Raw genomic sequence first — 22,915 nt, forward strand, 5'->3', positions numbered from 1 at the left:
TAATGTTAAATTATTAATGATGTCACTACAGATGCCTACATCCAGACAGAGGTGACATATAATATAATGTTAATGATGTCACTACAGATGCCTACACCCAGACAGAGGTGACATATAACTGGACCCGTAACGCGTCCCAGTCGGTGGAGGTGGCACCGGACGGATCCAGACTCAACCAGTATGACCTGATGGGACTTGTCGTTGGCAAGGAGACCATCAAATCCAGCACTGGTCAGTACAACAAACCTCTAACTATATCAGTACCGGGGTCCATTTTGTTGCTGTCGGGCAGGAACCTTGTATCTCCACCCCCCTAAATTTAATTTAAGTTACTTTACATTAGTTTATTAAGTATAATTTAATAAACATTGTTTGTTATAGTTTTACCTTGGTCTCCCTTCCCGAGCCATTAACCCTTTAAGACCGGGAACACATCTGTGTCATTTTAGATTTCTTTGGCTATTCAAAAATAGCATATTTACAAGCTCATAGCTATGAGCTTGTACATATGCAATTAAAAAAAAAAAACATTTGTTTTATCGTGGAGAATTTGTGCACATCTTTTCATATATAGGCTGTATTTTTTAAAGCGACATTTTTTAACTCAAATCTTTGCTTCTGGGGTGTCCCTGGAACGAAACATTTTGAGATGGGGGTCCGCGGCCAAATACATATCTATTTTGTTTATCTAAATCCTAACAGTATGTTGCTATATCAGTGGTGTTCCAACTTTTGCAGGTCAAGGACCCCCAGAATTATATGTATTTAGCCGTGGACCCCCATCTCAAAATAGTTTGTTCCAGGGACCCCAGAAGCAAATATTGGAGTTAAAAATGTTTGCTAATATATGAAGATTTGCAAACATTTTCACGATAAAAAAAAAATCAGATCTACAAGCTCATAGCGCGACTCTCGGTGCCGCGCAATGAGCTTGTATATCTGCTATTTTCGAATAGCCAGAGAAATCTAAAATGACACAGATGCGTTCCTGGTCTTAATGGATTAAGTTTAATTTAATACATATTGTTTGTTATAGTTTTACCTTGGTCTCCCTTCCCCTTGTCAAAGCTGGCTCTTGCCAGCTATGAGCCATTAAGCTGGAATGTAGGCCCCACCCTGATCACCTAGGAAGAGCATGAGTCAAGTTGGACAAGGTCTTCCCATGACAACTCTAAAATATAGTGGGGTATCACACCTGCACACAAGTAACAAGAATAGCCGATCTACAAGCTCACAACGTGTCGTGATGCAACGTGTTGTGAGTTTGTAGATCGGCTGTTTTTTAAAGCTTTTGAAAGTAACAGTGAAAGTGGATAAGTCTGTTTGTGGGTTTTATAAATATTGAACCAATGAAACATATTAACAAGAGCTTGTTACTAAATAATAACTACATCTAACGGCTGCATTTCATACAATTGATCGTACAATTTGTATGCAACGTCTGCAGTACTGGATAGGTTTGTCAGGCATGGCCTTGTCTTGGTTTTACTCCTACCTAACAGGCAGAAGCAATAATTTGTCAATCTAGCTGACTGTGATTCAGACATCTGTTCTGGTATTCCACAGGGCTCAATTCTTGGTCCTTTATTGTTTTCCCTTATACTGCCGCTGGGAGATATACCCAGCTATATCTTTCTGTAGCTTTCTGTAGATATAAGACAAAGGTTCTCATAATTGGTTCTAGAGAGAATCAATAATAAGTAGACTCGGTAACCTGACTGTAGAAAGTAACTCTACAGTAAAGAACCTGGGGTTATTATTGATTCTGAATAGATTTTTTTGAATTGCACACACTAATCATGTTACCAAGATTTCCTTCTTTCATCTTAGAAATATTGCGCAAATTAGAGCCTATCTGTCGTTGGGCGATGCAAAAATGTTGATCCACGCTTTTGTTTTCTCTCGGCTTGATTACTGCAATGCACTTTTTTTCTGGCCTGCCAAAGAAAACAACCGACAGATTACAACTTGTTCAAAATATTTTATGTAAAACTAAGATGAGAGAACATATTACCGTAATTTTCGCACTATAAGCCGCACCTGACTATAAGCCGCAGCAGCTAAATTGAATGTTTGGAACATACAGTGGCGCGGGAAGGGGGCTGCAGCCCCCCTGGTGATGGGAGCAGCCCCCCTGGTGATGGGAAGAAAAAAAAGAAGAAAAAAAAAACGTTTTATTTTATTTTATTTTTTATAATATATATATATTTTATGGATCATAGCAGTCTGTTACGGTCATGGATGAACTTCAACCTGGTGTTTGCACTGTCTTTCTGCCTTTTTGTGTGGGGAAAAACACAGAAAACCCCCCAAAAAATCGCAAAAAAATCGCGCGCCCGCGCGAAGCACAGCCCCCCTAGGTATTAAGGACTTCCCGCGCGCCTGGGAACATATATAAGCCGCACTGGACTATAAGCCGCGGGTGTAAAATCCACATATTTCTCTTGCTTGTAGTTGATTTTCTTAATCTCTGTATTGTTATTCATGTCTTCAGTTTATTATTATTATTACATTGGATCCATTGGAACACCTCTCCTGAAATGTAACAGTTTTGAACTTGTAAAATCTACATATTTCAACGTTTCGTATTTATGTTTTTTGGGGGTAAATGAGCACCCTACTTTGTTATACAAGAGTGTCGTGCAAAAGTGGTGTCTGGGGAGCAGTGGCGGGGTCCTCAAGTGGTGCAGGGGTAAAGTACCTGCCCACCTCCATGTAGGGCAGTGCTTTTCAAACTTTTTAATGTCAAGGACCCCCAAATTGATATATATCTTGCCGCGGACCCCCAATCTGAAAAGGTGTTGAACCAGTGACTTTCAAGATTTTTCAAAAATGTTCCCAAAAAAAGCAAAGAAAAAAAAAATATACGTATATATATATATGTAAGTATATATATATATATATATATATATATATATAATGCTTAGTGCTATAATGCTTCATTACTCTCGTTATTAATCGCATTAATGCATTATAAATGTGATTTTGATGCATTATAGACCCTGACTAAATATATTGCAAATTTTGTCAACAAAGTAAAAAGTAGAACTACGGAGAAGAGATCCAGTAGAATTAATACGAGTCATTTTATGCTTGGTTGCGTGTGGGTGTCACGCTCCGAAAATAGGCGATCAACGACTATTTTGCTATAAATCAGACATTATGACGCCATCATGGCCTGCCAAAATACATTTTAGTCAACTAAATCAACTGTAGATTTAGTCGACTAAAATCTTATAATATTTAGTCAACTAAAACTAGACTAAAACTAAAACATTCCAGACTAAAACTAAATGGAATTTTATTCAAAAGACTATGACGAAATATGCTGTCAAAATGTACATTGCAGTAGATAGATAGATAGATAGATAGATAGATAGATAGATAGATAGATAGATAGATAGATAGATAGATAGATAGATAGTATCCAGGTACCGTTGTAACTCAGGTCTGTTTTACTAAGAATAGAGGGTTTAACTGGTTCATGTTTTTAAGCCTCAAAGAAGAAACTGAAAGATGGATTTGACCCAGTTTTGAACGGCCATCTCACTCTCACAAACGGAAGTCCCCACAAATAGCTCTTTCAACCTTCCCACAAACACAGCAGGAGCTGAAAGCATTTTAGCATCAAAGAGCATCTTTTGAATCTTTTACACATCTTGAAACATGACATTCATAAGATACAACACAAGGTGTATTTTTAGCTGTTTCGATCACAATCTGTAATTTTAAATATAGTGCCACTGTCAGGCCTTCTCCATATTTCCTTCTTCAGTCGCACAGGCTGCAGCAGTTAAGATACAGGGTAAAACACATTGCACTCAAAGAAACACCATCTGTAATAAACAAAATATTGTTGCTGTTGGGCAGAAACCTCATATTTCCATTTTTTCATAAATTAAAGCCCTACTTCATCATTCAAGAGTGTCACACAGACAATGAAAGTAGCCAATCTACAAGCACACAACGCCTCACAAGTCACGTTGTTTGTGTGTGTATTTGAATCTTTAAGTTAACGCCAGCAGTGTTGTAAAAAGCAGCACTGTGGAAGCAGTTTGTTTATGTTTAAGGATGAAACTAAGAAAGATTGTGGCAAAACTGGAACTAATAATAACTTCAATTTATATAGCGCCTTTCTGAAACCCAAGGACGCTTTACAGTACACAAAATAAACAAATTAATTGCCAAAAGCCTGAGAAAATAAGTGTCTCTTCAGTGCGGACTTGAAAGAGTCCAGTGTTGGTGTCTGGCGAATCTCCATTGTAGGGGGAAAAAAGAAATCTATCACATCAATTATATATTTGTTGACCAATTGAACACATTGTAAAGACCTTAACAAATACAATATATTTTTCTAAAACAGCATACAATTTAAGTTCACTTTTCCACTTTAAGTTCAGTTGAGTAAATATACTTTCTGCCCCTATCCTCAGGTGAGTACACAGTGATGACGGCTCATTTCCACCTGAAGAGGAAGATCGGATACTTTGTCATCCAGACCTACCTGCCCTGCATCATGACCGTTATACTGTCACAGGTTATTATTATTATTATTATTATTATAGTAATTCTTATATATATAATAATTATAATAATTATTATTATAATAATTAATATAATAATAATAATAATGATTATTATTATTATTATTATTATTATTATTATTACCCTTATTATTATTATTAATATTAATATTATTATTATCATATTTATTATTATGTTACAGGTGTCCTTCTGGCTCAACAGAGAGTCTGTCCCCGCCAGGACTGTGTTTGGTGAGAAAACAATATGACTTCAGATCAATATCACCATTATTTCAAACTGCCTATGGTAAAAGTAATGAACAATTATGCAATAATTATATATAAATAATAATTATATATATATGTATATATATATGTATATATATGTATATCAGTGTTGGGCGCGTTACTTTAAAAAAGTAATTCGTTATAGTTACTAGTTACTTCTCCAAAAAAGTAACTCAGTTAGTAACTGAATTACTCTATTGTAAAAGTAACTATAGTTACTAGGAAAAGTAACTATTTGCGTGAAAAAGTTGTAATATGTCAAATAATTTGGATTGTTTTGGGGAGCAGGTTTCACAAGCCAGGTGCATAGCGTAGAACAGCATAGACAGGTACTTACTACTTACACATAATAACCTTTGCCATGAGGGAGAAATAAACTTCAATATATGTATTGCACTTCAATATAATATTTATTGCACCTCAAAGCACAGCAACTGGTAGATAACAACAGTAAAACAGGTGTAATTGCCTACACCAGTGGTTCTCAAACTTTTTGAAAGTCCAGTTTTTAAGTCTCAATATGTTGAAATAAGTTTTTTTTAAAGTAACCTATTTTCCATTCAGTGACAGTTGTGCTAGTCAAAATTCTTCCTTAATTTGGTTTAAAGCTTTACAGAGCAACATGTTCACATACATTTGTCAACTATAAAGAAAAACACTGGACTACACTACAGTGCTTTTAGTGTAAATTAAATAAAAACTGTCTTAGTTACAACTTCAGACAAGACAACTGGTATGGTACTGGTAGACAATACCTACTATTTTCTTTGAGCAGAAGTGAACAGTTAAACAACAAAGTGCTTTTAACACTAGTGTGAATTAAAGACACAAACTGGCTCAGAACTTAAGACAACTGGTCGTCACACACACACACACACACACACACACACACACACACACACACACACACACACACACACACACACACACACACACACACACACACACACACACACTAAATTGGAGTTGCTTTGGACAGACGTGGACAAACGCTTCCCCCCGGCACACAACGTGCACTTCACGTGTACATTCTTTCCTTTCCTTTCAATAAAGGTGAAGTAGTGTAGTGCTTGTACCGCCAATTTGTGAAAGCCATCTTGTGATTGTCGGATTGCTCGTGACTCGTTAGCCCCTACGGAACCTCTCCCTCCGCTGAGGGAGATAGGCCATGGGCAGAGTGCTCTAATTCTGACTTTCATTGATCCCCACTCAGAAACTGCATTCTTTTTTCAGGGTAGATATATAAAATTCTTACAATTACTGTAACAAATGTTTCCAGCTCCGATTCGTGCGCCAGAATGAAAAAGACCGATTTTAACAAATGCAATTTTAAACAGGCAAATATGCAGGGCTACTCAGAATCTCCATGGCAACCAGGAAGAAAACATTCCGTAAAACCGAAACTTCTGGTCCAAAAAAGACTACAATGAGCGTAAAATATAGATTTTCCTAACGAACTTGCAACAAATATACCATAGGCTACTAATAGTTCATTCATAACCGTATTGGACTGCTTTTGTATATCCGATTATTTTCGCTATATTTCCTTGCCTCTCGTTCACTGCCACTACGGTGATTTGATAATTGACATAAATGAAGTGGTAACTGAAGTGGTAAAATATTTTTCATATTTTAGTATACTTAATCTGTTACAGTTACAGATAATTGTTCAAATAAATCTTACATTATTACCTGTTAAACTGTGAGCCATTTATAGTCAGTGGTGGAAAAAGTACTCACATGTTTTACTTAAGTAAAGGCAATGTAGAAATACTCTGTTACAAGTGAAAGTCCGGAATTCAAAATTCACTTGAGTAAAAGAACATAAGTATTGGTATCAAAATGTACTTAAAGTACCGTAAGTAAAGGTACTCTTTATGCAGAATTAAATGTCCCTTTTCACAAGGTAATACAGTATGTATCAAATGTAAAATCTATGTATCAAATGTAAAATAGCCGACGTGAGCTTGTAGATTGACAATTTTCAAATAGCCAAAGTTTAAATAGGGCTGAAGACTAAGAGGTTAATGTATGTTTTGTAATAATAATTCAAATCTACAAAGTAACTAAAGTTTTCATATAATTGTAGTGGAGTAAAAGTACAATATTTGTCTCTGAGATATAGTGGAGTAGAAGTAAAAAAAACAAAAACTTGGAAATACTCCAGTAAAGTAAAAATACCTCAACTGTATGTACTTAAGTACAGTACTTGAGTAAATGTACTTAGTTACTTTACACAACATACGATAGGTGACGTGTACATCATTAAATGAAATAACCCAACACATAATATACTATTTTGTTTCTTTGTTGCATGAGTGACCTCTCAGCTTCTTCCTGTCATCTGTCCAGACAGTATCCACACAATGGATCAGGTTCAGTTGCATTTAATAAATGAAACTAAGAGACCAAGATGTGCTAACCAATGGGAATATTTTAGATTGAGAATTACAGTTACATTCTCTTGACCAATAAAGAGCACATTTCAAGAGCATGTAAGACTAGAAAAGGTAGCCAAATAAATGGTTTGTATCAAATGCAGTCTATTACACTGAGGTTAAAAAAATAAACCTACTCACTACCGGTAACTCTTTGTATCTCAACATTTGTACTAAAATGTGGCACTTGAACTGCATCAAAAAGCCTAGATTCAGTAGGGTATGGTAACCAGTAGAAGTAGTACAAAAAGTTACTTTTTTAGAGTGATTTATTCAAAGTTAAAATATTACATAGAATCACATTGCAGCAGCAAACTGTTGCATTGATGGATGACATGCCATGAGGTCCTTGTCTGTGGCCCAGCTACATTACTTCATACGTACATTTTCTGCATTTGAGTGGATATCAGTTCAGCCTTGAACTTCCCCTATAACCACTAGGACAGCTGTTCTATAACATAGCATGTGTCATAGACGCACTGCGAAGAAAACTGGCACCTGAAGTTCACTGGAAGGCATTGAAGTCGATGAGAGCAGTTTCTATCAGACATCACATGCTTTCTGATCTCTTGTTTTTCGATGTGCACACTATAACTTTAGTTTCCTGAACCAATCATTTACAAAAGAGCACAAGCATTAAAACATAGATCTTCATAATCATGTCGACCCATCTCTTATAGACTGCATTACGTGACACACAATCCACTCTTCTTCAAACATGTCACAATAATTTTCCAGATCCAGTTGTTTGTCACCTCCTGCACCTCTGCAATTGAGCCACTCCATACAGCCTGCAACACACAAACATCAAAGGTCTCTAAAGAGGAAACATTACATCACCACATCTAATCTAATTAGATTTATCTATAATAGTATCTTAAGCATTTGCAGCTGTTGTTAAACGCTAAATTTGCATCTGCAAACCATCCTGTTGCCTGTAGGCAACCCTAACGTTATAATGATATAATATTGATGCTTAATATCATAATGTGCCTCATCAACACGTCATCAACACGGCTCATTCTATTGTCTGCATCCATTGTATACATTTTCATAAGAATAAGACAACGACGATCATCACAAAACAAATATTACCTCTGTTGTTTATCTTGTTTACAATAGTCTGTCAGTCTGAGCTGTATTTCCGGGTTCTGCTCTTGCAAGTGGTACGAAGAACGTGATTAGCCAACTGAATTGCACAATACAGTAGGCGAGCTTTGATTGGTTTATACTTGGCATCGGGCTGCCAGGTTCTTGAAAATAAGTAATGTTTAGTCAGTGATATGATATCAAATTTTTATTATTCTGGCGCAACTTTTCAGGTTGGAAACATTTGATAATGTGTTCATAAACAATTAATCTACACAATAGTAAAAAAATTGTCAGTTCCTTGATGGGGATCAACCAACTCAAAAACTAAAGCAGATAGAGGCACTTGGCCCACGGCCTAAGAGGTTCCGTCGGAGCTAGTGACTCGCCATCTCTTCTCTACTGGTCTGGTTGTTAAAGTTGTGCGCCGCGCTGGGTTTGTGTGTAAAAAATACCCATGAAGATATAAATACCAAGGATTCGTCAGTGATGTTATGTCACATGTCACTGCTTGAGCAAGCCCCAGCCTGTAGTAGCGCTGCGCGCACACACACACAGACACACACACACATACACTGTCAGCCGGCCCGTGGTAACAGAAAGCTTGGGGACGCTTAAGTTGACATAGTAACGGAGCACATTTCATTGTCAGTAACGGTAACGGCGTTGTGACGATGGAAATTGTAATTAATTAGATTACTCGTTACTGAAAAAAATAATATAATATATAATATATAAATTATATATATATATATATATATATATATATATATATATATTTACGGTAAGACTTTATATTACTTTACTCATAAGGCATTATAATACTTATAAATGTATGAAGTATTATAACTTATAATAATATAATGTATAAGTGCTGGTCATAATGCATTATACACTCACTTTACTTTAAGGTCGGGTCTTCAATTAATTATAATGACATTTATAATGCATTATAATTCATCATTACTCTTATTCATAACAACTGTGTGTGTGTGTGTGTGTGTGTGTGTGTGTGTTCGCGGTACAAAACGATGCTAACAGCAAACAAAAGCAGCGGCTAAACATTTGCTAACGCTAACTACAAAATAAATAAATAGCCGATGAATAGATAGATGGATATAGATAGATAGATAGATCGATAAATTGATTCCCTACTTTGTATGACAGTGTCGAGCAAGACAGTGTCGATTGGCTATTTTCGCCATTTATTAAAGTTAAAGGACCTCTTTACCCATTTTCAACCTATCTTCATATTATTGGTCCTCACTAATGCTCATTATGATATGGTAATGGTACCATTTTTGTCTACTCGGCCTATGTCTCAAAGGATGGGCTGTGGACAGTTCAGAAACACGCTTACCAGTGACATCATCGGTAGGCAGATTTGGTCATTTCAAACAAGATTTCACTTTTGTTCCCTTTTTTTTCATCAATGCGAGAACAATTGCTTCTATTATAGCATGCTAACTTTACAGGTATAGAAAGCCTGCAGTATCTATTAACTTTGATTCCCCATCGATGATGTCACTGGTAGGTGGGTTTCGGAACTGTCCACAGCCCTCCTCTGAGACACGATAGGTTGAAAATGGGTCAAGCCTTTAAATGTGTGTGAGTGTTTTACGAATATTGAACCAATGACAAGTATTAACAGGAGCTTGCAACTAAATAATAACATTGGATCCATTGGAACACAGGATGTTTTTCCCATTTCCTGATAAGTAACAGTTTTGCACATGCAAGGTTTCCACCCTGACAGTGACGATACGGTATTGTTCAGAAAAGCTCTTGTCAGTGAATGATATTTGCAGTTGAGGTGCTTCATAAACTCTCAAAAATTAATCCATAATCTCGCCTTGATTGCAGAAGCGGTGTGGAAGTTTATTTAATCTTTTAAGACATTAATCTTCTCTCCCATGAACCGGCAGAGGAAAGATGAGATGTGCGAATTCACGTCAAATTTCACACAAAAGTAACTGTACATGACTGTAGCTACAGCCTGCTTTACACATAATAACCAAACACTGAGGTCAGCTTTACATGTACTTACCCTGTCTGCTAGTAGGTTAGTTTACACCAGTGGGTCCCAACCTGTTTTCCTTAACGCACGCACGCACGCACGCACGCACGCACGCACGCACGCGCACACACACACACACACACACACACACACACACACACACACACACACACACACACAGCTGCACTATGCTTTCCTCTTCTAGCCCGGAATTGAGGCCAGTTTCCTGCGCAATTTATTTTGTTTTACCATTGAGCTAATAGAGCCTGCATGCTTGTTCAGGGGATATATTGAATCTTGACCATCAGGTCAAAATTCAGGTCATATCCTGTGTCTAGGTGACCTTTGACACAATATAAATGTCTCAATAGAAGAGCAGTGAGACAAAATCTATATATATATATATATATATATATATATATATATATATATATATATATATATATATATATATGTAGCTTTTCTTTAAGTGGCACTATGTAACTTGTTGTTTTAATGTATACAATACATACAATATAACTAACTATGTATATATATAGACGGTATGAATGTAATGGTAAAAAAAATCTACTCTGTGTCTCATGGGAGGGTTGTGGACACTTCAAAAACACGCCTACCAGTGACATCATCGTAGGCAGGTTTTTTTTTTTTCCAAATAAGATTTCACATTTTTTATTTAAAGTTTTATTATCACAAGAAGGATAGCTTCCATTATAGCATGCTAACTTTCCAGGAATAGAGAGCCTGCTGTTTCTATTAGCTTGGATTCCCCATAGATGATGTCACTGGTAGGCGGGTTTCTGAACTGTCCACAGCCCTCCTCTGAGACACTGTTGACTGTAGACACCATTGTTTCATCTGAAATTATGGAAAACACACCTGCATCCTTAACTTCAGATACAATTGTTTCTAGGACTTGTTTAGGCCATTAAATCAAGAATTTAGTTTTTTGAGTCTCACTGTTGACGTGTATGTGTAGCATTTTTCTCTCCTTATAAACATCTATTTGATTATTTTATTTTATTATCATTGTCAGCAGCATGCAGTTTCATCAGTTCTCTCGCATTTCCTTGATTTAAGGAGTCCCGGCCTTTGTGCCCTCTTCGTGATATATCCTGGCGAGCAGAGAATATAATGTTCTCAAAGACGTGCTTTAAATATCCCAGATTTTCTTCCCCTGCTGTGCGTCTCTGGGTATTCAGTTGTGCTGCCACACTTCCCTTCTCCAGCAACACCAGGTATCCCTGCCATTTACCTGAGGCATCAAGATGGTTCGGTCTAGTAGAATGTTCACGAAAGGTTTGGGTTGTTGCCTTTTTTCCTCGATTGAATAGAAATAAATAAATACAGATAGACATAAATAGACATAAATACAGATGTGAGGTCAGGTTTACAGGCAGTTAACTGATAGATATAAATACAGATGTGAGGTCAGGTTTACATGCAGTTAACTCATAGACATAAATACAGATGTGAGGTCAGGTTTACATGCAGTTAACTCATCATCATCCTGTAATTCTACAAAGCTCTGTGCGTCTGTAGCTCTGTAGCTCTGTCTGTGCCCAAAATCTCTTCTGCCCGGATCTCCTCAGTGGGGCTGGAGTAATTGATCTGCATTTGTACACAGCTATTGACCATTACCATGTGCACAGAACACCGAAGCCAGTTTTTTGCTTTCCCCAAATGTCAGCTGTTTATTAGCGTTTTTGTGTTCGCTGGCTCCCGGGTTACCAAATCATGTGCGTCAAACAAGCGCCGGTGTTGCTACATCCGTGAAACAAGCGGACCATGACGCGAGCGTGTTGCTCATATCCCCCGCCGAGTATGGTCTAATAGACATAAATACAGATGTGAGGTCAGGTTTACATGCAGTTAACTCATAGACATAAATACAGATGCAAGGTCAGGTTTACAGGCAGTTAACTCATAGACATAAATACAGATGTGAGGTCAGGTTTACATGCAGTTAACTCAGACATAAATACAGATGTGTGATCAGGTTTACAGGCAGTTAACTCATAGACATAAATTCAGATGTGAGGTCAGGTTTACATGCAGTTAACTCATAGACATAAATAAAGATGTGAGGTCAGGTTTACAGGCAGTTAACTCATAGACATAAATACAGATGTGAGGTCAGGTTTACAGGCAGTTAACTCATAGACATAAATACAGATGTGAGGTCAGGTTTACATGCAGTTAACTCATAGACATAAATACAGATGTGAGGTCAGGTTTACATGCAGTTAACTCATAGACATCAATACAGATGTGAGGTCAGGTTTACAGGCAGTTAACTCATAGACATAAATACAGATGTGAGGTCAGGTTTACATGCAGTTAACTCATAGACATAAATACAGATGTGAGGTCAGGTTTACATGCAGTTAACTCATAGACATAAATACAGATGTGTGGTCAGGTTTACATGCAGTTAACTCATAGACATAAATACAGATGTGTGGTCAGGTTTACATGCAGTCAATCTGGGAACCCAAATCCAACTGAAAATGAAAAACAGCGACCTCTGCTGTTTGTTCTATGTCTGTTGGCTCTGGGCGGAAGAAAACGTGACACCAGTGCGCAAGGAAACCGGGGTTTAGAGGTCTGCCTTCAGCTTTCACTTCCGGTGGGTGCCACTATGTTTTCATTCCCACTAACAATATTTCTACACGGAACACTAACACCACTTCTCCCAGAGAACATGGATCGTTTTGGTTATAAGCCCACTTGTTTCTATGATGAAAGAGTAAGTTAAAATGTGAATATCTTTCCGTGGTTTTGTCTGCTCCGCGGACGCTATTGTTAAATTCGTTTGGGTTTGTTTCGAGGGGGAAAGATCGACGGACATGTGAATCCCGCCCACTACATTTGATTGGGTAAAGCGTGGCCTGCTTCCTGATCTGAATGCGCACACGTTATGACGAACCTCCCCGACAGATTCCAACGCAGTGCAGAATCTGTTCTTGAGAGATTAACATGCAGTTAACTCATAGACATGAATACAGATGTGAGGTCAGCTGTCTGCTACACATGAGTCAGGTGAACCGTTGTTACCTTTACCAGCTTGATGGACTCATGAACTGTGGTTGGAAGCTTGTGGAATATGCACTAACTTGAGTAAATGTACCTTGTTGCTGTTCACCAATGGTTTTATAGACTACTTTAACCCTAAACCAGCCTATACAGTACTTAGTTGACCGGGGTCCCCAAGGACTCCATACTCGGTATTACACCAAGTCTCTTCCCCGTAAATAGCTGATCTACAAGTTCACAACATGTGACACATTGTTGAGCTTATAGATCAGCTATTTTTGTTTGCACATGTTTGCCTGCCAGCTCAGTGGCCTTGTGGTTAGAGTGTCTGCGCTCAACCTGAGAAAGAAGGAGGGGAGAAGGAAAGAGGGAAAAAAAGAGAGAGAAAGGAGAGAAACAACGAGAGAGAGAAGAAATATGTGTCTATTCCGTAGCCATTTCTGATTAATGTGTGCCGATTTGGTCACTTTTGAAAAACAAGCGGCGTGAATTGCCATTCATTCAAGTTACAACTCGCCATTATTCTACTCAAGTGTAGGCTTATTTGCTAAATCGAGAGAGGACACAACAGGTAAAATTAACGGCATACAGCAATAATAATACCAGTAGGTTTTAAACTGATGTTTGTTGTTGCCTGCTTGTGGATTAAGTCTTATTACCTTTAATGATTTTATTTACTGTCTTATTATTTTTATTTTATGTGTTTCTATGGCCCTGAGTAATAAAGATTGCATTAAATTGAATGAATCTGATTACTTGTAGTATAACTTTATTGAAACCAAGTGTCACAGTAATTAACTTGTAAGTGTTACTGTTATTGAATGTCATCACCATCATGCAGCTACTGTACATTAAAACGCCCTCTTGAAAATGTGCTTGTTCATAGAAAAAAGAGAGAGAAACACTTTTTAAAAGATTTGAATTAGGGAAAACAAAACACAATCAAGACTTCAGGTGCAAGCAATGAAATGTATACACTATAACAATACTGGACTGTAATAACACTAGAGAAGTTGCGCACTCACTCTTTGAAACTGCTAAGTGCACTCACTTATATACAACAGTGTAATTATTGCACAAACCCGTTTATGACAAAACACAATCAAGACTTCCAGGTGCAAGCAGTGAAATGCATAATAACAATAATACTGGACTGTAATAACACTATAATAAAATTAAGATGAAAAAGTTACACACTCTCGCTCTATACTAGATATGCAAACTGCACTCACTTATCAGTGTCCTTTGTTCCTCTTGAGAAATCAGGAGGAAAAAAAAAAACAGGATTACTGCATGTTTTTTTGTAAGGGTACAAAGGGGACACGGGGAGAACATGCAAACTCCACACAGAAAGGACCTTTCGCCAACCCCACCTAGGGTATGGGCACTGATGACGCGGAGGAGAGAACATTCCCCCAGCGCCCACAGCGTCCCCGGCGACAGTACTACCGACTGCGCCACCCTAATGTACATGTACATTGAATATAATCTCTTCCACAAAAATAGCACATTGTGAGCTTTTAGATCTGCTATTTTCACAGAATGTTCGCCCCAGAATATGAACGCTATAGGTTTCATGGGGTTAAAAACATCTGATGGGGAATGTGCAGAATAGGGGATATAATAGACACTTATTTCCCTAGTTTTGTCTTGATCAACCACTCATCTCTCTCAGCTAAGGGGTCCTTGGGCTGAAAAAGTTGAAGACAAGTGTACTTTTCATTCAACAATTTTTTTTGGAAGGTAAAAAGTACATTATGAATTATCCACTCAAACCCTATTTCAAATACTAGTGGTCACGTCTAGAGTTGGGGTGCGTGAAAATTGGGATGCGTAAAAATAGCTAATCTACAGGCTCATAACTATGAGCTTGCTAGATCTACTATTTTCACTGTCATTGTTATTTTTTTAAAGACAGGGTGCCGTGATTTTCAGTGATTCCCCCCCCCCTCCTAAAACATAATCATCAGGTATTATGGTTATACTAGGAGGAAGATTTTTTTCAAAAAAGTGTACAGAAATTGTTAAAATTATGTTTTTATGTGGACACGCCTCCAGTTCATTAAGTATACCTGGTTCTCACCTTAGCACCTCCTCCACCACCTTAGCACCACCCACCTGTCCTAGTCCCTCCTCCTCCTCATGCCCACACCTGTTGTGTTATGATAATGAGGGGGAGGGTATATTTTCACTATGTCACTAAAGGGCTGTTTTTCTATTGGCAGGTTTGACCCTCAAGGTTTGCCACCAGGTAGAAACTCAAAATAGTCAGAGAAGACACAAAACACCATAAAAACACCACCAGGGGGCTTAATGAAGTTCAACCTCATAGACACATGAAAAACTGAAAAAGTGCAAAACCATGGCACCACCTCTTTAAATAATAATAATAATAATAAACTTTATTTGTATAGCACCTTTCATGACATGAAATGCAGCTCAAAGTGCTTTACAGAGCAAGAATACAATTACAGTTACAACCAGAAGTAGAAGTATTCAAGTGCATACTCACTTTTGAGTACTCCAATAATCAATTGCAGTGGTTTGAGTATTTTTCCCACCACTGATGTTGTGCGTGCGTGCATGCGTGCGTGTGTGTGTGCGTGCGTTCATCTATATTTTACCAAATCAGTCCCAGCGGAGGAAGTCCTGCTGCTATTGTTTGTTTGTTGTTATTTTGGAAAGTCATTTCCTGTAGTGTTTGTGTGCACTGTGGCACTCATCCATTATGAAGATCCTTGCTGTCGGGTAGAAACTTCGTGTTCCATGTTTCAACCTTTTCTTTTTTCGTTTTCTTTTTTTTTCTTTATGAATGCTATCTTTAGTATAGAGTGTTTAATACTGAACAAACTCTCAATGTCAGGGCTTTTCAACTGGTTGTGAACCAGGAACCATCCCGACTAACAATCAGCCTGGGACCCACAGGCATCATTTCAGGGAAAATAAAAATAAAAATGCTCCAAATGGTGGCTGTCGGGAGGAAACCTTGTATGTCCAACTTACTTTTCAGAAGATGCAAAAAAACCTGTGTTCCAATGGATCCAATGTAGTTATTATTTAGTCACAAGCTCTTATTAATAAATTTCATTGGTTCAGCATTTATAAAACCCACACACACACACTTAACCACTTTCAGTTTCACACAAAAAAAGCTAAAATAGCGTTGTGAGCTTTGGCTATTTAATTTTTTACAAAACATACAAATAAAAACGTAAAAAGTAGAAATACGGAGATACAAGGTTTTCCCCTGACAGCGATACAAACGTGTATTTGTGTTGCCTTGGTTACAGGCGTGACCACGGTGCTCACCATGACAACGCTGAGTATCAGCGCCCGCAACTCGCTGCCCAAGGTGGCGTACGCCACGGCCATGGACTGGTTCATCGCTGTGTGCTACGCCTTCGTCTTCTCCGCTCTCATCGAGTTCGCCACCGTCAACTACTTCACCAAGCGAGGCTGGGCCTGGGATGGAAAGACCGTGGTTAACGACAAGGTACAGGTACATCCCTGGTTCTGTTTTTTTTTTCTTTTTTTTCTTTTTTGTGTTTTAACCCATTAAGACCTGTGCGCTCCCGGTGCGCATATCCAAATGCACCCATTGTAAGAAAAGACTCCATATTTTCCAGATTTTTGTGGTTTTTGGTGGAGCCACTCAAGGACAATCTAATTTTCCACAGTCTAAGAAAGTACACCAGTGGTTCTAAAACATTTAATTTTTTCGTGTCAAGGACCCCCAAATTAATATGTATTTGTCCGCAGACACTCATCTGAAAAAGAAAAAAAATGTAGATTTTATATTTTTATATTTTGTCTACTCTTAACTTGTTCTTTTCATGCAGAAAAAGGAGGCGTCGGTCATGAAGAAGAACAACGCCTACGCCGTAGCGGTCGCCAACTACGCCCCCAACATCACTAAGGACTCCACCCTGCCCACCGTCTCCAAGTCTGCGGGGGCGGCGGGGGGCGACGGCAGCAAGGCCAAGGCGGCGGAGCAGAGCAAGAAGACCTTCAACAGTGTGAGCAAGATCGATCGCATGTCTCGCATCATGTTCCCTGTGCTGTTTGGAAGCTTCAACCTGGTATACTGGGCCACCTACCTGAACAGAGAGCCCGTTATTAAGGACATGGTACCGTCCCAATGAACACAGAGCTCATTATAGTTTTGCATTTCTTATTCATTTTTTAGTTTTATTTTGTTTAGTTTTAATTTGTTTGTTTTTTAAAACGGGTTTGCTAGTTTAGATTAGTTTAGATTTTGTGGAAAGGCTCAGTTTTTTTTTAGTTTTAATTAGCTGTAGTGTTTGTTTTTTTTGTATGGGTTAGTCAGGGGCGAGATTCCAGAGATCTATTTGATTCCTCTTGCACACTCTCTGAGTAACAAACCCGTAAATGTCCATTTTTACCCCTGGTGGTCCCCAGACCTAACGTTCAGATCCAGTGCTTTACCACACCACTGTGTTGCTCTTGGTAAATAACCCATTAAGACCTGAGGCCCATTCTACAAATGCCTTTCAATGTTTTTCAAAATTGTTCAAAAATAGCAGATGTCCAAGCTCGCAGCGTGGCACAAAGTGACGCCCTGTACATCTATTTTTGAATAGCCAACGCTAAAATCTAAAATAACACAGATGCTTTCCCGGTTTTAATGGGAGAAAGGCTCTTCATAGAGTGACACGGCCATACAATGATGTATGTCTAAACTCACATGTACATTTTCTAGACTAAAACACAACTCACTCTTTAGTTCTAGTGCATGAATTGTTCACACAATGGACAGGATAAAAACATGGTAAGCTATGTGACATTTGCAAACAGCTTTCTCACTTCAGTTCAGTAGAAATGAAGGCCTTTGGTAGGACTTGAATGTTAGTACTGTAGTTGAACAGTGATAGTCCACTTTTTGAACAGCCTAACTGCCTGAAGTTTTATTTCCCATTCATTTACTCCATAAACGTTTCAGAAAATCATTGTATAAAGAGTTTTACGACAAAATCAAGCCAAACAACTAGGAGATTAATCATGACCATTACACATTTGAGTTGTGTCAAGAAATAATAAAAGTCAAGGGCGCAAGACGGTGTACATACTTTATGAGTGAAATAACTACTCATCCTATAAACCATTGCACATACCTTTCCAACACGTCTAACCAAACAATCGTCCGTTGTTTCATCTAAGGTTGAACTGTTGTCTTTGCTATAATGTTTATATTCTTAATAGTGTTGCAAATTGACACATGACTTTTGCAGGGGCGGTAACATTTCCATTCAAGCATGAGCTCCGCCAATCAGTAGAGTGTAGTATTTCTCCATGAAATCCAAAATATGTTTTTCATAAAATGAGTTTGATGTAGTGTCCGTCGAGTAGAAATGTACATCTAAAACCGTAACGTTTCAGCCAATGGGAACAAAAGTACCTGTTCCAATTATTATTACGGGGCCAGAGCTCTCAGCTCTGGACCTGTTTTAATGTTGGTGGCTTTTTTCTTCCGCCACTTTTGGCAGTTCTGGCTGAACCGTGCATACGCTTTTTACGAAACTTGGCCATATGGTAGATGGTCATGAAAAACTATCAAGAAATAATTCTCACAATCTTTCGTCAAAAGGTGGCGCTATAGCAAAATGCCAACTTTGAACAGGTACAACTCATGCCCTGTTTGACCTACAGCCATGAAACTTCAATATACATATGCGTCTACTCATGATCAACAACTTTCACACTCTGACTTTTGACCTCTGACCTTTAGATCTCCCACCATTTTGAATAATATGAAAAACAGTTAAAACCTATCTCTCCTGGGATTTTTTAGTAATCTGCACGAAACGTTTTACACATGAACTTTGAACCTATGCCGAAAAACTGATGCAAAAGATTTTCCATAAGTGAAAAAATGAAGCTTTAATGAGCCAATGAATATTGCAGTTTTATGACAATTATTCATCTGCCCCTAACACATACATGCAGACTCACATTTCTTTGAAACTTTGCGGTAATGTTGAGGGTCATTCCAAATATCACTGAAACCAATCTTACTCCAATTGGTCAAAGGGGGGCGCTATAGCGATTTTTTTTAAATGCAAACTTTAAACAGGCAAAAGTCATGCCTCGTTTGGCCGACAGCCATTAAACCTGCTTACACATGTGCCTTGACTCATGAGGAACACATGTATCACGTTAACCAGTAAGCTCCGCCCTTAGATTGTCTGCAATTTTGAGCAGTTTGAAAAACACTTAACCCAGGATTTTTCAGCTATTTGCGTGAAACTGTATCATCTGTGTGATCTCCTTTTTCACAGGTTCTTGTCTGTTGGTCCAATGGCTTCTCCCTTAAGCGAGTGCCTCACGACAGCAAGGTTGCCGGTTCAAGCCTCACTTGATGCAGACTCATTTAAGTTGAATTGCAAAAAACATGACTGTATCAATGAATACATATGCAAACGGTAAAGATAACATGAAATGCTTATTTGAGATGTTTTTTCAATGTATGACGTACTTCATTGTGAAAATATCCGGATCTACAATCTCACAACTTTTCAGATAGCAACGTTTTGTGAGCTTGTAGATCGGCTGCTTTCACTGGTTTCGGTTTCGAGGAGACATACAATTTTCTCTATTGGTAAATGGTTTGTGAACGAGTGATCTTAGTGTTAGTGAAACAGGGGCTTGGTTCATGGACAGAAGGCAAAAGTGTATGATCTTCAACAGACAACTTCAGCCTGGATGAAGCTATAGCACTACTTGTAGTGTCTCATTCTGTGAGTCCGAAGGTTGAGAGTTTGATTCCTGTCAATGGCAATAGGTTGAGCTGTCTGTTTCTCCTGGCTCTGTCTGTAGGTGGGTCATTCCACTTTTCAATTGCATCGCACAAAACATGACTGCATCAAATAATGCATGTGCAATTTTTTAAGACATTACAATCTAATATTTAATTCAGACACTGTGAAACCACATGTTGCTTTCACCAGGTCAGGTTCTGTTGGTCCAATGGCTTCCTCGCTTAAGTGTGTGCCTTAGAACCTCAAGGTTGCCAGTTCAAGCCCCACTTGATGCAGACTTCATTTAAGTTGCATTGCACACAACATGATTGTGTCAATTAATGCAAGTGCAATTGTTAAAGATAACCTGAAATGCTTATTTGAGAGTATGTCTTTTCAATGTATGACATAGTTCATTCTGAAAATAGCCGATCTACAATCTCAAAACTTTTCAGATAGCAACGTGTTTCTGAGCTTGTAGATCGGCTGCTTTCACTGGTTCACTTTTATCTTCAACAGACAACCTCAGCCTGTACAAAGCTATAGCACTATAGGTAGTGTTGCAGCTTGTCAATCCGAAGGTTCAGGGTTCGATTCCTGTTAATGGCAATAGGTTGAGATGTCAATTCCGCTTCCATCTCTCTTCAATCTATTATGTTTCAAGTCTCTCTCTCTCTCTTCAATCTATTCCGTTTTCCATGTCTCTCTCCCTCTCTCCCTTCAATCTATCCGTTTCCATGTCTCTCTCTCTCTTCAATCTATTCCGTTTCCATCTCTCTCTCTCTCTCTCTCTCTCTCTCTCTCTCTCTCTCTCTCTCTCTCTCTCTCTCTCTTCTCTCTCTCTCTCTCTCTCTCTCTCTCTCTCCTCTCTCTCTCTCACCAGGTCAGGTCTGTTGGTCCAATGGCTTCTCGCTTAAGTGTGATGCCTTAGAACCTCAAGGTTGCCAGTTCAAGCCCCACTTGATGCAGACTTCATTTAAGTTGCATTGCACCACAACATGATTGTGTCAATTAATGCAAGTGCAATTGTTAAAGATAAACCTGAAATGCTTATTTGAGAGTATGTCTTTTCAATGTATGACATAGTTCATTCTGAAAATAGCCGATCTACAATCTCAAAACTTTTCAGATAGCAACGTGTTTCTGAGCTTGTAGATCGGCTGCTTTCACTGGTTCACTTTTATCTTCAACAGACAACCTCAGCCTGTACAAAGCTATAGCACTATAGGTAGTGTTGCAGCTTGTCAATCCGAAGGTTCAGGGTTCGATTCCTGTTAATGGCAATAGGTTGAGATGTCAATTCCGCTTCCATCTCTCTTCAATCTATTATGTTTCCAAGTCTCTCTCTCTCTCTCTTCAATCTATTCCGTTTCCATGTCCTCTCTCGCTCTCTCCCTCTCTCCCTTCAATCTATTCCGTTTCCATGTCTCTCGTCTCTCTTCAATCTATTCCGTTTCCATGTCTCTCTCTCTCTTCCAATCTATTCCGTTTCCATCTCTCTCTCTCTCTCCTCTCTCTCTCTCTCTCTCTCTCTCTCTCTCTCTCTCTCTCTCTTCTCTCTCTCTCTCCCTCTCTCTCTCTCTCTCTCTCTCTCTCTCTCATATTCACCAGGTCAGGTCTGTTGGTCCAATGGCTTCTCGCTTAAGTGTGTGCCTTAGAACCTCAAGGTTGCCAGTTCAAGCCCACTTGATGCAGACTTCATTTAAGTTGCATTGCACACAACATGATTGTGTCAATTAATGCAAGTGCAATTGTTAAAGATAACTGAAATGCTTATTTGAGAGTATGTCTTTTCAATGTATGACATAGTTCATTCTGAAAATAGCCGATCTACAATCTCAAAACTTTTCAGATAGCAACGTGTTTCTGAGCTTGTAGATCGGCTGCTTTCACTGGTTCACTTTTATCTTCAACAGACAACCTCAGCCTGTACAAAGCTATAGCACTATAGGTAGTGTTGCAGCTTGTCAATCCGAAGGTTCAGGGTTCGATTCCTGTTAATGGCAATAGGTTGAGATGTCAATTCCGCTTCCATCTCTCTTCAATCTATTATGTTTCCAAGTCTCTCTCTCTCTCTTCAATCTATTCCGTTTCCATGTCTCTCTCGCTCTCTCCCTCTCTCCCTTCAATCTATTCCGTTTCCATGTCTCTCTCTCTCTTCAATCTATTCCGTTTCCATGTCTCTCTCTCTCTTCAATCTATTCCGTTTCCATCTCTCTCTCTCTCTCTCTCACTCACTCACTCACTCACTCACTCACTCTCTCTCTCTCTCTCTCTCTCTCTCTCTCTCTCTCTCTCTCTCTCTCTCTCTCTCTCTCTCTCTCTCTCTCTCTCTCTCTCTCTCTCTCTCTCTCTCTCATATTCACCAGGTCAGGTCTGTTGGTCCAATGGCTTCTCGCTTAAGTGTGTGCCTTAGAACCTCAAGGTTGCCAGTTCAAGCCCCACTTGATGCAGACTTCATTTAAGTTGCATTGCACACAACATGATTGTGTCAATTAATGCAAGTGCAATTGTTAAAGATAACCTGAAATGCTTATTTGAGAGTATGTCTTTTCAATGTATGACATAGTTCATTCTGAAAATAGCCGATCTACAATCTCAAAACTTTTCAGATAGCAACGTGTTTCTGAGCTTGTAGATCGGCTGCTTTCACTGGTTCACTTTTATCTTCAACAGACAACCTCAGCCTGTACAAAGCTATAGCACTATAGGTAGTGTTGCAGCTTGTCAATCCGAAGGTTCAGGGTTCGATTCCTGTTAATGGCAATA

General features: G+C 38.6%; 1 protein-coding gene across 1 annotated transcript in view; it reads left to right on the forward strand.

The window, feature by feature from the left end:
* Positions 1–17,533, forward strand: part of gabra2a (gamma-aminobutyric acid type A receptor subunit alpha2a) — a gene marked incomplete at its 3' end in the record, with an annotated part of 51,692 nt that extends 34,159 nt beyond the window's left edge. The window contains exons 4-8 of the mRNA XM_080415139.1: positions 88–231; positions 4,434–4,537; positions 4,727–4,775; positions 16,682–16,884; positions 17,231–17,533. Coding sequence (XP_080271265.1) covers positions 88–231; positions 4,434–4,537; positions 4,727–4,775; positions 16,682–16,884; positions 17,231–17,533 — 803 coding nt within the window. The remainder of the gene's footprint in view (positions 1–87; positions 232–4,433; positions 4,538–4,726; positions 4,776–16,681; positions 16,885–17,230) is intronic.
* Positions 17,534–22,915: the final 5,382 nt, after the last annotated feature.

The sequence above is a fragment of the Gymnoscopelus braueri genome, assembly GCF_963280865.1.
Source record: "Gymnoscopelus braueri genome assembly, chromosome: 19".
Classification (NCBI taxonomy): Eukaryota; Metazoa; Chordata; class Actinopteri; order Myctophiformes; family Myctophidae; genus Gymnoscopelus; species Gymnoscopelus braueri.